The following is a 12,565-nucleotide window of genomic DNA, read 5'->3' on the forward strand; positions in this document are numbered from 1 at the left end:
TGAGAAAATGGAACTTCTTCATATGAGAAAACTTCATAAGAGAGTAGCTCCTATCTATTCACCTACCTTAGGGTACTTAAGTTTTTATTGTCTAAAGAAAAAGTACCATATGGAATGTAAAAGGTGACAGAGATGGAGGCAATTAATATTTCTCTAAGGGTTATTTGCTTTGCTTAAATACCCAGATAGTTCCCAAGGCTTACCTTAAGTTTCCGATTTTCATCACAGCTGCACAGGGAGTTCAGGGAGACTTTAAACGACTCCCAGACAGGGTTCAGGTTGTTCTTAACAACCTGCGAATAGAACATGACAAGAAGGATAAGAGAGAGATGGCAGCCCACTCGTAGTAAAATGTGCTCTACTTTCAACTGTCTTTCTCCCATTCTCTCATGCCTGGCAAGACATGCTGTGTGTTCTTTACAGAAACTGAATAATTTAAGTAACATGTGTGGCAGGAAATGAAAGCTACCCTTGGTTTTGCTCTTGTTTAATAATCTATATTAAATCGTTTGTACTGGAACTCCACTTTGAAAGCTCCCTTGTCGGTATTACAGCTGTATTGTGCAATCAAAGAGGTTCACTTTTAACTTTTGCCATGATACATTTCCCTAAAGGAACACACATAATATAATGAAGCATAATGGGATTAGGGCTCTACAGCTTATCTAGTCTTTCTAGATTTTATTCCAATTGTCCTCAGTAAATCATCTAATTTAAATACACTGAATGAGATATATCTTTTGTTTTTCATTTAAATCAGATAGGAAATATGTAGTCTTTGTCTCTCAAAGGTCAGTGAGTGACATTTAGTGACAGAAACGGCTTTTAACAAGTTTCATTTGGATTTACTAGAATTTCACGGTGAGAAATCCACCAAGCTAGTATAAGCCACAATTCCAAGAGCTGATGGTCGAGGATCATGTGTTGTTTGTGTGTCACATGACCACACCTATGAGTTGCTGTCATAGGGGTTTTATATCTTTTAGAAAAGAATTTAATGAAATATCACAAAAATGGAAATGTGACCATATCTTGGAAAAGCAAATGGCTCTGTAAAATTTCCACCACTGTAGTGACAAGGTCATACTTGTAAAACAGCGAGCCAAGTTTAAAAGCTAGCTCAATAATAAGTTACTGCACATGTCCAAAAAGCAATTGAAAGCCCAGACATTTCTTTTCTTAACACTAGAATTACCAGAGCCAACGAAAAAACTCGTAATTCCGTCCCACCTTAAACTGCTTCTTAAATCCCTTCACACCTCTCCGCCAGCGCCCTTTGTCTTCTAAATGTGCTGATAAAGAGAAGCTCGGAGCAGCCGGCTATTCCATCCCCCCACCAATTTAGAACGTGCACGAACTTCTCTCAGCTCATGCCTTGATTGAGTATCTGGGAGTGAAGTGGAGTTTTAGAGTGGAAATAATAGATCGTTGTTTGGAACACACGCATTTCATGTCTGTTCCGTTTCTACAGTAATCTGTGTCAACACATTGTTAAAACAGAAACGTTTTTTTATATTCTAGTAGTAGATGACAAAATGTAGGCATAAACTATATAATGTATGAAGCCTGAAGTCCAAATAGCAAAGAAACATTTTCACAAGAATAACACAATTGCGCTTGTATTCAAAAATATAACTGCAGAAACAAAAAGCCGCCTAAACATGCGACATTGCCACCACTTTATTGTAACTGCCTCCGTGGTTCAATTGACTCAGCCCCCGCTTGGGAATCAAAAGGTCACGAGTTCGATCCTGCGCCCCTCCGTTTTGAGAAGTAAACTGCTCTTAGTCTTACTGTTTTAAAATAAAAGCATACATTTGATTTCAGTCTAACAACCGGTGCAATTTATGATCCTTGTAAAGGCTAGCTGTTTTTTTTTTTAATTCACATTTTTTATTCTCTCAGTCGCGTTCAGAATCAATCCATACAACCCCATCTGACACAGCTGTTTTCACTAAAGACGCGCTATAGCTCTGCAGTGTACCACGATGCATACTAACGCCAAATACCCCGGGTTCTGACACACAAACGCTGGCGAAGCTGCTTTCTTCGAATGGTAAAGACCAGTAACTTCGGCGCTATATGCAATCATCAGACACTCCCCATCTGCCCGTGTTGTTCAAACACAGGAACATATATTGGTGTAAAAGTATAACAAAAGTGCACTTTTTCCATCGCCTTTTCCGGTAAGAAGCAATGTCTCTCTATGCTGTGGTTTCTATTACACACCTGAAAGAAAGAGACAATACATGTGAAAATATCCAGCATACAGCAACATGCGGGGACTGGCAGGAACACTCAATAAAACTGAATAAAAAGAAAATCAAGTGACGGTGAGATACGAAGAAGGCAGCTTCGCCAGCGTCTGTGTGTCAGAACCAGGTGGGGGGGCGTTAGTATGCATCGTGGTACAACGCAGAGCTATAGCGCGTCTGTATTCTGTTTCTTTTGTACTCCAGGGCACGCAGAGGAGAGAATAGTAAAGAGCAGTAAGTTCGGCGCTATATGCAATCATCAGACACTCCCCATCTGCCCGTTGTTTTGTTATACTTTTCAATACTTTTTATACTGCTCAAACGGGCATGCTCAAAAAATACACGTGTAATGCCACGAAAAGTGCACGCAGACACTTCATTTCGCAAACAAAACAAGTGCACTTTTATTCAAAACTACCTGTATAACCGAAGAAAAAAGAAAGCAAGTTACAGTAGGCGATTGACACGACAGCTTGCATGGTGCAATGCTAAGAAGTGCAGATTTTAATTCCGTGCTATATAAAATCATCACATTCAAATATTAACAGTTCCCACACACCCAAGGACCGTCCTTCCTACATTTACGACACGTGTACTTGTTGCCGTGTACACACCTCTCTGTGCTATGGTTTCTATTACACTGAATGAGCACCTGACACTGTACTTTCTTCCCTGGGGGAAGGTCCCGCATCAGAGAATTTCCAGTTCCTGCATAAATTCACACCTGATCTGACGCTGTTCGTTTTCAAATAATATTGCATTAGTGCGATTATATTTTCACATATATTGTCTCTTTCTTTCAGGTGTGTAATAGAAACCACAGCATAGAGAGAAGTGTGTACATTGCTTCTTACAGGAAAAGGCGATGGAAAAAGTGCACTTGAATAAAAGTGCACTTTTGTTATACTTTTACACCAATATATGTTCCTGTGTTTGAACAACACGGGCAGATGGGGAGTGTCTGATGATTGCATATAGCGCCGAAGTTACTGGTCTTTACCATTCGAAGAAAGCAGCTTCGCCAGCGTTTGTGTGTCAGAACCCGGGGGTATTTGGCGTTAGTATGCATCGTGGTACACTGCAGAGCTATAGCGCGTCTTTAGTGAAAACAGCTGTGTCAGATGGGGTTGTATGGATTGATTCTGAACGCGACTGAAAGAATAAAAAATGTGAATTAAAAAAAAAAAAAACAGCTAGCCTTTACAAGGATCATAAATTGCACCGGTTGTTAGACTGAAATCAAATGTATGCTTTTATTTTAAAACAGTAAGACTAAGAGCAGTTTACTTCTCAAAACGGAGGGGCGCAGGATCGAACTCGTGACCTTTTGATTCCCAAGCGGGGCTGAGTCAATTAAACCACGGAGGCAGTTACAATAAAGTGGTGGCAATGTCGCGTGTTTAGGCGGCTTTTTGTTTCTGCAGTTATATTTTTGAATAAAAGCGCAATTGTGTTATTCTTGTGAAAATGTTTCTTTGCTATTTGGACTTCAGGCTTCATACATTATATAGTTTATGCCTACATTTTGTCATCTACTACTAGAATATAAAAAAGTTTCTGTTTTAACAATGTGTTGACACAGATTACTGTAGAAACGGAACAGACATGAAATGCGTGTGTTCCAAACAACGATCTATTATTTCCACTCTAAAACTCCACTTCACTCCCAGATACTCAATCAAGGCATGAGCTGAGAGAAGTTCGTGCACGTTCTAAATTGGTGGGGGGATGGAATAGCCGGCTGCTCCGAGCTTCTCTTTATCAGCACATTTAGAAGACAAAGGGCGCTGGCGGAGAGGTGTGAAGGGATTTAAGAAGCAGTTTAAGGTGGGACGGAATTACGAGTTTTTTCGTTGGCTCTGGTAATTCTAGTGTTAAGTCCTGCTCTCTACACAGCACTTTACATTTTTACTGAGTAGAGGTTCCTTCCTTGCAAATGTCAAGAAAGTTAAAAAACCTTTGCCTCATGTCCACTCCAACAGGGCAAACTCTACCTACATTACTAAAGAAACCAATCAACAAGCTCCTCTCATTACTTTCAGATGACATTCTGCAAAATCTTCAGCAGTCTTGCTTCCTGGAGCTCATTCAATTGACCTTGTACAAATGTTCTTTTCTATACCTGAACCACTTTCTTCTCCCCTGTCCCTCAAATTTCTTCACTTTCAATTAACCTCAACAGATAAGACATATTGTCTCCTGAGTTATGATGATGTTCCTAAGGTTCAACAGACTAATGAACTGCTATGATGAAAGAGCTACAAGCCTAACGTTGCACAGCATCTCAGCACATCCTCCAGGGGTTACACCAGTAAATGTGACTATTGTCTGGTCCTAACAAGGACATTTGATTGAGAATGATGCTTCAGTTATTTTCTGGGGCAAGCTACATCCATTTACACACTTGCTTATGGCAAACTGTTTTAAATATTTCTGAAAAATTATTTTGGACAAAAACAATGCATTCGTCACATTAACAAATATAAGGATGAATAGGTAGACAGCATATCTGGGATGAAAAGCTCTAACAGAGCATGCTTATCTTAAATACACAACTTGAACAATTTGGTTTCATTAAAGAAGTAGCTGCAAGAAACGTACTCACTATGCAGCAGGGAGCAAGTCCATGCAATGTACCTCTCTTGTATGTCTTTTTGGTAACAGTGACACTGTTTCACAGAGAATGTTTACTGTTTCATTTCCCTACCTCTGTCCGATAGACAAGTTGCTCACTGTCATCATCATTCATCCTGTAAATCTCCAGGAATGGGTCAGACTTGCTGAAGAGATCCTACAAAAGAAAGTAACCAGACATGGCCTTCCACTTTAACAATAAGACCTTTCAAATGTACAGTGTACTATCAAATGATTAAACGTAGTATAACAAATGAAAAGAAAGAAAGAAAGAAAGAATTATGGACCATGGTAAAAACTTACCAAAATCTATCAAAACACAAGTGCAAACTAAACTTTCTCTTTACAGACTTTATTACATGTAATCCCTCAATATAGTGAACACTATTAATGCTAGATTTTTCTGGCCAGAGTTTTCAAGAAGGACCAGGATAACAGTGTAATAAGTATATACGTAAGTTTAATATGTCACTGTGCTCTGTACAAAAATAGTTTTATAAATCCACTCACATGTACAGCTAACACAAGGCCAAATTTAGCACACAGGGGCTCATCATTTAAAACTGATAGGCAAGCTTTAGAAGGCAAGAAAGGGGGCACTGTGAAATGGGCATTGTACTATTTCAGCATGACATTGGATCTTTTTTTCCTTGTTTGGAATGGCATGATTTACCAAAGTGGGGGCCTGCACTTGGAGAAAGAGTATAAAGCCTTGGAACATTGCCCGGCACACCTTTGAAGCCGACAGATGGATGGGAGATACTGTCATCCGGTCTATCCTCCACTTGAGTAACAGTCTTGTCATGGCTTCCTTCTCTGTTATGCAGGATAAGCCATCATTAAACAAAGCTAAGTTATTTCTCCTATGTGATTTCTTACAGCCGTATCATTAAGGGACGGGTATCGCCTTTTTATATTATATCTATATAGTTTCGGGTTATGTAACATGCCACAATTACAACAGAACTTATTCCAACCAGGGAGTGCTATTCAAACAGATATGGCTGAAACTAGAAAAAAAGGTCAAAACCAGGAGATCAAAAACCAATACAAGAATCAAAAATTTGTAGGCAAAAAATTTCAAAGTTGAATGTAAAATACAGAAAAATTAAAAGAGGAATTCTTTTGAAAAATTCTTTTGAAAAGGATAAAAGTCAAAAGAGGGTTTTGTATCCACAAACTCGGATAAAACATGGGCGCTTGACTAGAAAAAAAACACAATAACAAAATTAATGCAAAAACATAGAAGTACAGTATTTAAAGAACGCATACTAAAAATTAACAAAAAAAAAATCCTAATTCATAACAAACACCATACCAAGGTACTTTATAAAAACAGTGAGCATCGGTCTTGTTTATTCTTATAACAATATTAGCTTTGCTCTTCCAGGCCAGTCATTCCTCATCCACCAATCAGCTTTAAACTCAAGTTCTGATTTCATAAGTAAGGAATTGCATAAAAAAGTACAAAAAAATTCATTGTTCCAGTTTTAAAAAGACCCTTCCTTTCTCATTCACAAAAACATGAGCAAAACCTTCTGAGCTGATTGATGGTGAATGATTTACAACAACTCTGAAGTTGTTCCAAGAACAACAGAACCTGAGGATGCCAGATTATCTGCGGCCACAACCGCTTTAAGAGTAGAGGCCCAAGCAGATTAAGGGACTTGCTCAGAGTCGGACAAAGGCAGAAACTGAAGAAGGGGTTTAGTGTTTGGGTTTTTTAGCCGCTGCATCATCAGCCTAATGAGCAGGGAAGAGTCATTAGTGGTCAAAGCTGTTCTTCTGTCTGTATCTGCACCTTATGCCTACTTTATCCTCCTTTATGAAGACAGAATAAGTTAAGTATTAACTTGTGTTCTTAATACATTTTTAAAACACTTTTTCTTGGTTTGTTTCTGACTAAAGTACCAAATACAATAAAGACACAATATTAGATGTCATTTTTTGTCTTCATTTTTAATACCCTACTCTACATCTAATTGTGCAGGAGTGTTGTGAAGGCACATGGTTGTAAGTATATTTTAAGTTATTTTGGATTTTTTTTATAATGGAGAATTTATTTATGGAGAATTGAAGAGAATGTGAAGTATTTTGGCAAAATTTATGTTTGTTTTCGTTCATCCTTTTCTTTGTTTACTGGACACTGACCACAGTCGTAGTAGTGATGGTATTAATATGAAGGCCATTTCTGTGTTTTAGTATCTCTCGGTTGGTTAAACAAAGATTTTAGAGTAGTTAACTTTTAAGCAAGTACAACAAGTGCTGGGTATGGTTTCGGTTTACTTTTCGGTTTTGTTTGCTCTGTGTTTAGTTCGGTATTTAATGAGTGATATAAGCTTTTATTGCATTTATCCTTCAGAGTGATCACAGTACTCTGCACCTGCACTTGGGGAGGCCTGCAGTGCAAGAACAAAATGTTCTGTACTGTTGTGTTGTATTTCTGTGGTGGCAATGATAGATTGGCCATCTAGCTCTGGATTACTTGTATTCTGTTTTGTGTGTTGTATTTACCCCATGTTTTTGACACCCAACCTACCTGGCAGGGGGTCTCTCTCTCTGAATTGCCCTTCCCAAGATTTCTTCTATTTTTTTTTCCTTTGAGGTGTTTTTTGATTTTTTTTTCTTTAGAATTCTTTTTCTTGGGATTTTTTTTTTCTCAAGTCTGGAGGTCTGTCAAAAAACAGGGCCTTCTAAAGCCCATTGAGGGCTTCCATGTGTGATTTTGGGTTATACAATGTGGCAGACAGCCGGGTGCCATGCCCTGCAGGGACATCCCTGCTGCATCTGTTTCGGGGGAGCAACCATGGGCAGCTCAGTACCTCCCCCGGGACACTTGGTGGCAGCCTCCCTGGTGGATAGTGATCCTCCAGCCTGTCGCATGGCTCCATGGGAGATGGAGTTCTCCACATCCTGGTTGGGGGCACGGAAGGCCGCTAGGGGGAGCTGCATGGAGTCAGCAGCCTGGCTGGACGATTCTTCAGCCCCAGAGGTGCAATCAGGACCAGGTGGTCAAGCATCTGGAGCACTTCTGGGTGGGTTATAAAAAGAGCCAGAGTTGGAAGGAAGGAGATGAAGTTTCAGGAGGAGTGGCGGTAAAGGAACAGTGTTTTGATTGGGGTTTGTTGTGCTTTTGAACTGTGTATTGCCTGTGGGTCACGGGTGAAGAAAAATGAAAACCTTTAGTGATTTCATACGTGCCTCGGTGTCCATCTGTGTCAGGTCGGGCGCAATAAAGCGCCTTTGTTACAACAAGAAATAAATTGCTATGAAAAAATAACAGGTAAAAAAATCTGCTAAAAGTAGCAGTTTTGGAGTGTTTGCCTTACCCTTTGACTGTTGCCTTTGATTAGTTATATTCTGTTCAATGTCTACTCAGACTAACAAGGACATGCATTTTACATACTATTTTTTTTATCCTTCAGCTATGAAGGGTTTCAGATTTATTTATAAGGGTTATTGACCATGGTCTATAATTATATGTCAGTTTTCCATTGAGCTGCTTCTTGTGGGAAGATTTCAGTTTCCTGATGAGTTATGTATAGACAGAGGTTTCCGTTTAGTTTACAGGGTTTCATAGAGCCAGAGAGTGGTTAGATATGTGTTTTTGAGAGGTTACATTACAACTGAATGTGGTTCAAAACACTTTTCAAAAACAACGTAAACAGCAGTTGTTCATCTATAGAAGGCACTAGGACAGACTGAATTAAAATAAAAAATAGTCAAAAAAATCTGGCAACAGTAACAATCTTTGGAATTTCATAAGGATATAGAACCTAAACAATTAAATATTTTTGAGATTGCAAAAAACAATCGAGGCAATACATTGTATCATTCAATAATATGACTGTTCAATAATATTTTTCATACAAAAGTCCACCTCGACCCAGAAATTATAATTTAATTTCTTAATTCAATTAATAATCAAATTTAAGTCCCAATATTTTGGCACTCACTTCTGTTATCCGAGTATTCTTAAAGTCCATGTCTGAGTTAAAAGAGTTCAAAGCACAAGGCAGGAAACATGGCTGGACAAAGCATCAACCCATCACTGGTCCACTTCCACACATACAGCACATTCACAATCACCAATCAGCCTAACGTTTGGGATCTTTGGAATGTGGGAGGAACATTGTGGGCCTGAATGAAAATCCATGCAGATCCAGAAAGAACATGCAAACCCAACACTGACAGCAATGAGGCGTAAGATTCTAACCACTGCCCCACCCATTCTATTAACATGGTAGTGTGAATTGAGCGCTGATATAGGATAGGAAAACCTTCCACAGAAAGGACCTAATTAGTTACTACACTATCTAATGCACAAAATATAGTCAAATATGTCAAAAATGACAAATCTGTCTCTCTAACAATGATTTTTCTCAAGCAATGCACAGAACCAAGGCTTTTAGGCTTTGCACGATATTTATAATCAACTCATGTTTTTAACTCTCCAATATTGCCATCCCTTTGTTAAAATCTGCTTTATTCACTTAATAAAACATTAAAACAAAATCATTCTAATCTAAAGGTAGCTCTTTGTATCCAAAGAAATAGTTATTCTCATTATCACCAGACCCTGAACTTAAATGGATTACTACTTGACCTTATGTATAACGTTTGCTTTAATAAGTACTAAATTCCATGTGAAATTGAAAGCTCAGTCCAAAGTGTTTTTAATGTCTCCTTCACTAAGATGTGCCTCCACAGGGGCAATGCCAAGGAAAATACAGGTAGCCCCTGTCCCGTTGTCATGGCAACCACATGCCAATGACATTACGGCTGCCTGATTTAGATGTTCCATTGTCAATTCTAATCCCTGGCCCAGATCTTCAGGAAAAAAAAATGCTTTGTTTGAAACAGATTCTGTGTGATGGCCATATCATATATTCATATAGTTTTATTCTTCATTAACTGTACGATGTGCAACCTTCAACCATCTGAAGCTTACCTTCTTGTTCTTGTTATAATTCTTAGAACATAGTAATTTAAAACTTATATATGTGAATTGTTGCAAATAAGAAAGTGGAGTGCTGGAGTATATTTTACAGCAACATCAGGTGCAAAGCAAAAAAGAATGGCCATTTGGTTTATTATATATAGTGCTTTTTCTATTAATGGCCCAAACATAACATAACATTTTCTAAGGCCATTCAATCAAATTTAGGAGTGGAGAAAATCCGGCATCATTAAACACAGCAACAGTCCACCGTAGGCCCCATTTCACACGTTTCAACATGAAATTTAGTTTGATAACCTAATCTACTCGTCTTTGGTGATGTAGGAGGAAAACCATACAGACATGAGAAGAAAATGGAAACTGGGTGAGGGATTCAAACCCAAGAAGGAGAATCCATGAAGCAGCAGTGCTATCCACTGGACTGTTGTGCTGCATATTATACAATTATATCTACTATATAGTAAAAAACTAAGATAGTTGTATCCAGTCCCTCTGAGCAATGTGATTGGTCAGTTTGGCTTTGCTGTGATTGGTCAGATTGGCTTTGGTGATGCAACTAAAGAGGAAGTGTGAGTGTAAGACGCACTATGAGGCATGAGGAATTGGATAAATTGTCTTGATAAGAATTACTTATGAATGCTTTGAAATCAGTTCAGTTTTTTGTTTTCAGGCACCTCCTAAGTCACCAGTATAAAAATACCCTGCCATATGATAAAGCGTTCAGGTTGTCTTGATATCTGGTTGTGCCAGTTGTCAAACTTTTTGGGTTTCCTCTCTATTTTTGGCCTTCTAGATTTGAAAACCCCTTGTTTTTAGGCTATTGTGTGTAGTAAATGACACCTTTGTGGTAAAGAGTAAACCAACTGGTGTCTTTAGCAAAAATTATCAGAAGGACTTGATGTTGGGCACACAGCTATTTCAAGGTTGCTGATCTCAAATATCGTAATATTTTTGTATTTGTTTCTTCACCAGTGGTCTTAGCTCTCTAAGAGCCACTCTCAGAAGGTTAAAAATGACAAAGAATTTTCAGACATAAGCATGTGAGGTATCATTTTAAAACATTTAAAACATTAAAACAAATATGATGTTTTTTTTTTATTTTTTATCCTGTACTAGGGATCTAGATCTTGATGGCCCTCTGTCAGGGGGTGAAAAATAGCAAATTTCTATTCCAATTGAGAATATTTAGACTTTAAATGTTTAAATTGAAGCACACATTTTAACATATCTGATGCAACTATTCTTGTGTGTTATGTTCTTCCGCCTTATGAAGTAAATCATTGCATGTCTCATGAACATCTTCAATTAATTAGGGCAGCTTATGCTAATTGAGACTTTTGGCTTTGAGAGTGGTTGGATGCTTTGTTAGCATAATTCACAATAAAACCAAATGAAAAATTCCAAAATAAAAATCTAAAGTATTCATAATAATTAATTATTAGCAAGGACTGTTTTTTATTTTAATTTCTATGGTTACAACTCATTTGCGCCAGGTAGACCGTTAAATTGTATCCACTAACAGTTATATTTATCCTTAATATGTGCAGCACAAAAATATTGCATTAATTTCATCTCTTTTAATTAACTTGAAGATGACAACTGGCCCATTAAATATAATAAACATAACATAATACAATATCATATTTTTAAACTGAATATTTTTAAGAGTCACTAGGTTGCTAGAGCCTATCCAATAGTATTGGCTTCAGAAATGAGATTAATTTGACCCCCAAATATAAATTTTATGATAATTTAAATCAATTGATCATAGACAGAATTATGATTCCTGAACTTTCTCATCCCCATGCCTTAAAATAAATCCCTGGCTATACCCTTGCTGTCTGCCTCCATGTCACTTTTGTGACTTCACTTGCTGGAAGTAATTCGGCTTTGCTAGTTGTTAAGGGGATATTTAAAAAAATATTTTAAATAAAGGTAAAAGGAAGATCAACTTTAAAGTTAACCAATAACTGTGTATTTCTTGGCAGTTCATCCATGCTTCAATCATATTTGTGATCGAGTCTCAAATTAGCTGACATTGCACATTTTCAGCTTACTCCAGGATCTGGAATCAAGCCATTTCAGTTTCTTGGAATTGGCAATAGGTTTAAAGACATACCTTATCATCTAGTTTTTTGGCACAGAATGAGAGTTCAACATAGCCATTGTTCCCAGAAATCTCTTCTGCGATAACCTGAAAAGATAAACAAATGAAAATAAGAAGCACTAGATAACTAACTATATTAAAAATCATCTGTAAAATAAATACTTCTCAAAAATTAAATGAGTAATGAAAATATTAGAAAGATCGTCTAGAGGTTTTCGATATGCCAGGCGGAAAATCCTGTAAACATGTGATTATTCCCATGCTGCCTCTTCTGGCTTTTTTTTCATTTGTTAAAACACAGATTTCCTCTCTGGGGGACCTATACCCAAATGCATTGCTGCATAAGTTTGTTTTCCTGCATGTCCTCTGGGTGATGGCGGCTTAAGTAGTGGATAGTGCTTAGCATCTTACCCTAGTAAAACTATAGGGAGATAATATGCATGACTAGTTCTACGTGACAGAACTGATAGTGAGAGCCTGCAAGATCATCTCTGCAAGATGTTCTTTATGTTTAGTGTCAATGTTTTGTTTTCTAAAAAAAACTGAACAAGTTCAAAGACGCATGCTGAACTTCATGCTTTAATGGCCATAAAGATTCAATACTGGGTG

The 12,565-nt window shown here is 37.7% G+C and overlaps 1 protein-coding gene across 1 annotated transcript in view; it reads right to left on the minus strand.

Annotated features, from left to right (window-relative positions):
• The window catches only part of cpne7 (copine VII), a 263,075-nt gene that overhangs the window by 85,086 nt on the left and 165,424 nt on the right, over nt 1–12,565 (minus strand). The window contains exons 5-7 of the mRNA XM_039763335.1: nt 11,969–12,043; nt 4,963–5,046; nt 204–293 (exon numbers count right to left, since the gene is read on the minus strand). Coding sequence (XP_039619269.1) covers nt 204–293; nt 4,963–5,046; nt 11,969–12,043 — 249 coding nt within the window. The remainder of the gene's footprint in view (nt 1–203; nt 294–4,962; nt 5,047–11,968; nt 12,044–12,565) is intronic.

This window comes from Polypterus senegalus, chromosome 9, assembly GCF_016835505.1.
Source record: "Polypterus senegalus isolate Bchr_013 chromosome 9, ASM1683550v1, whole genome shotgun sequence".
Lineage (NCBI taxonomy): Eukaryota > Metazoa > Chordata > Cladistia > Polypteriformes > Polypteridae > Polypterus > Polypterus senegalus.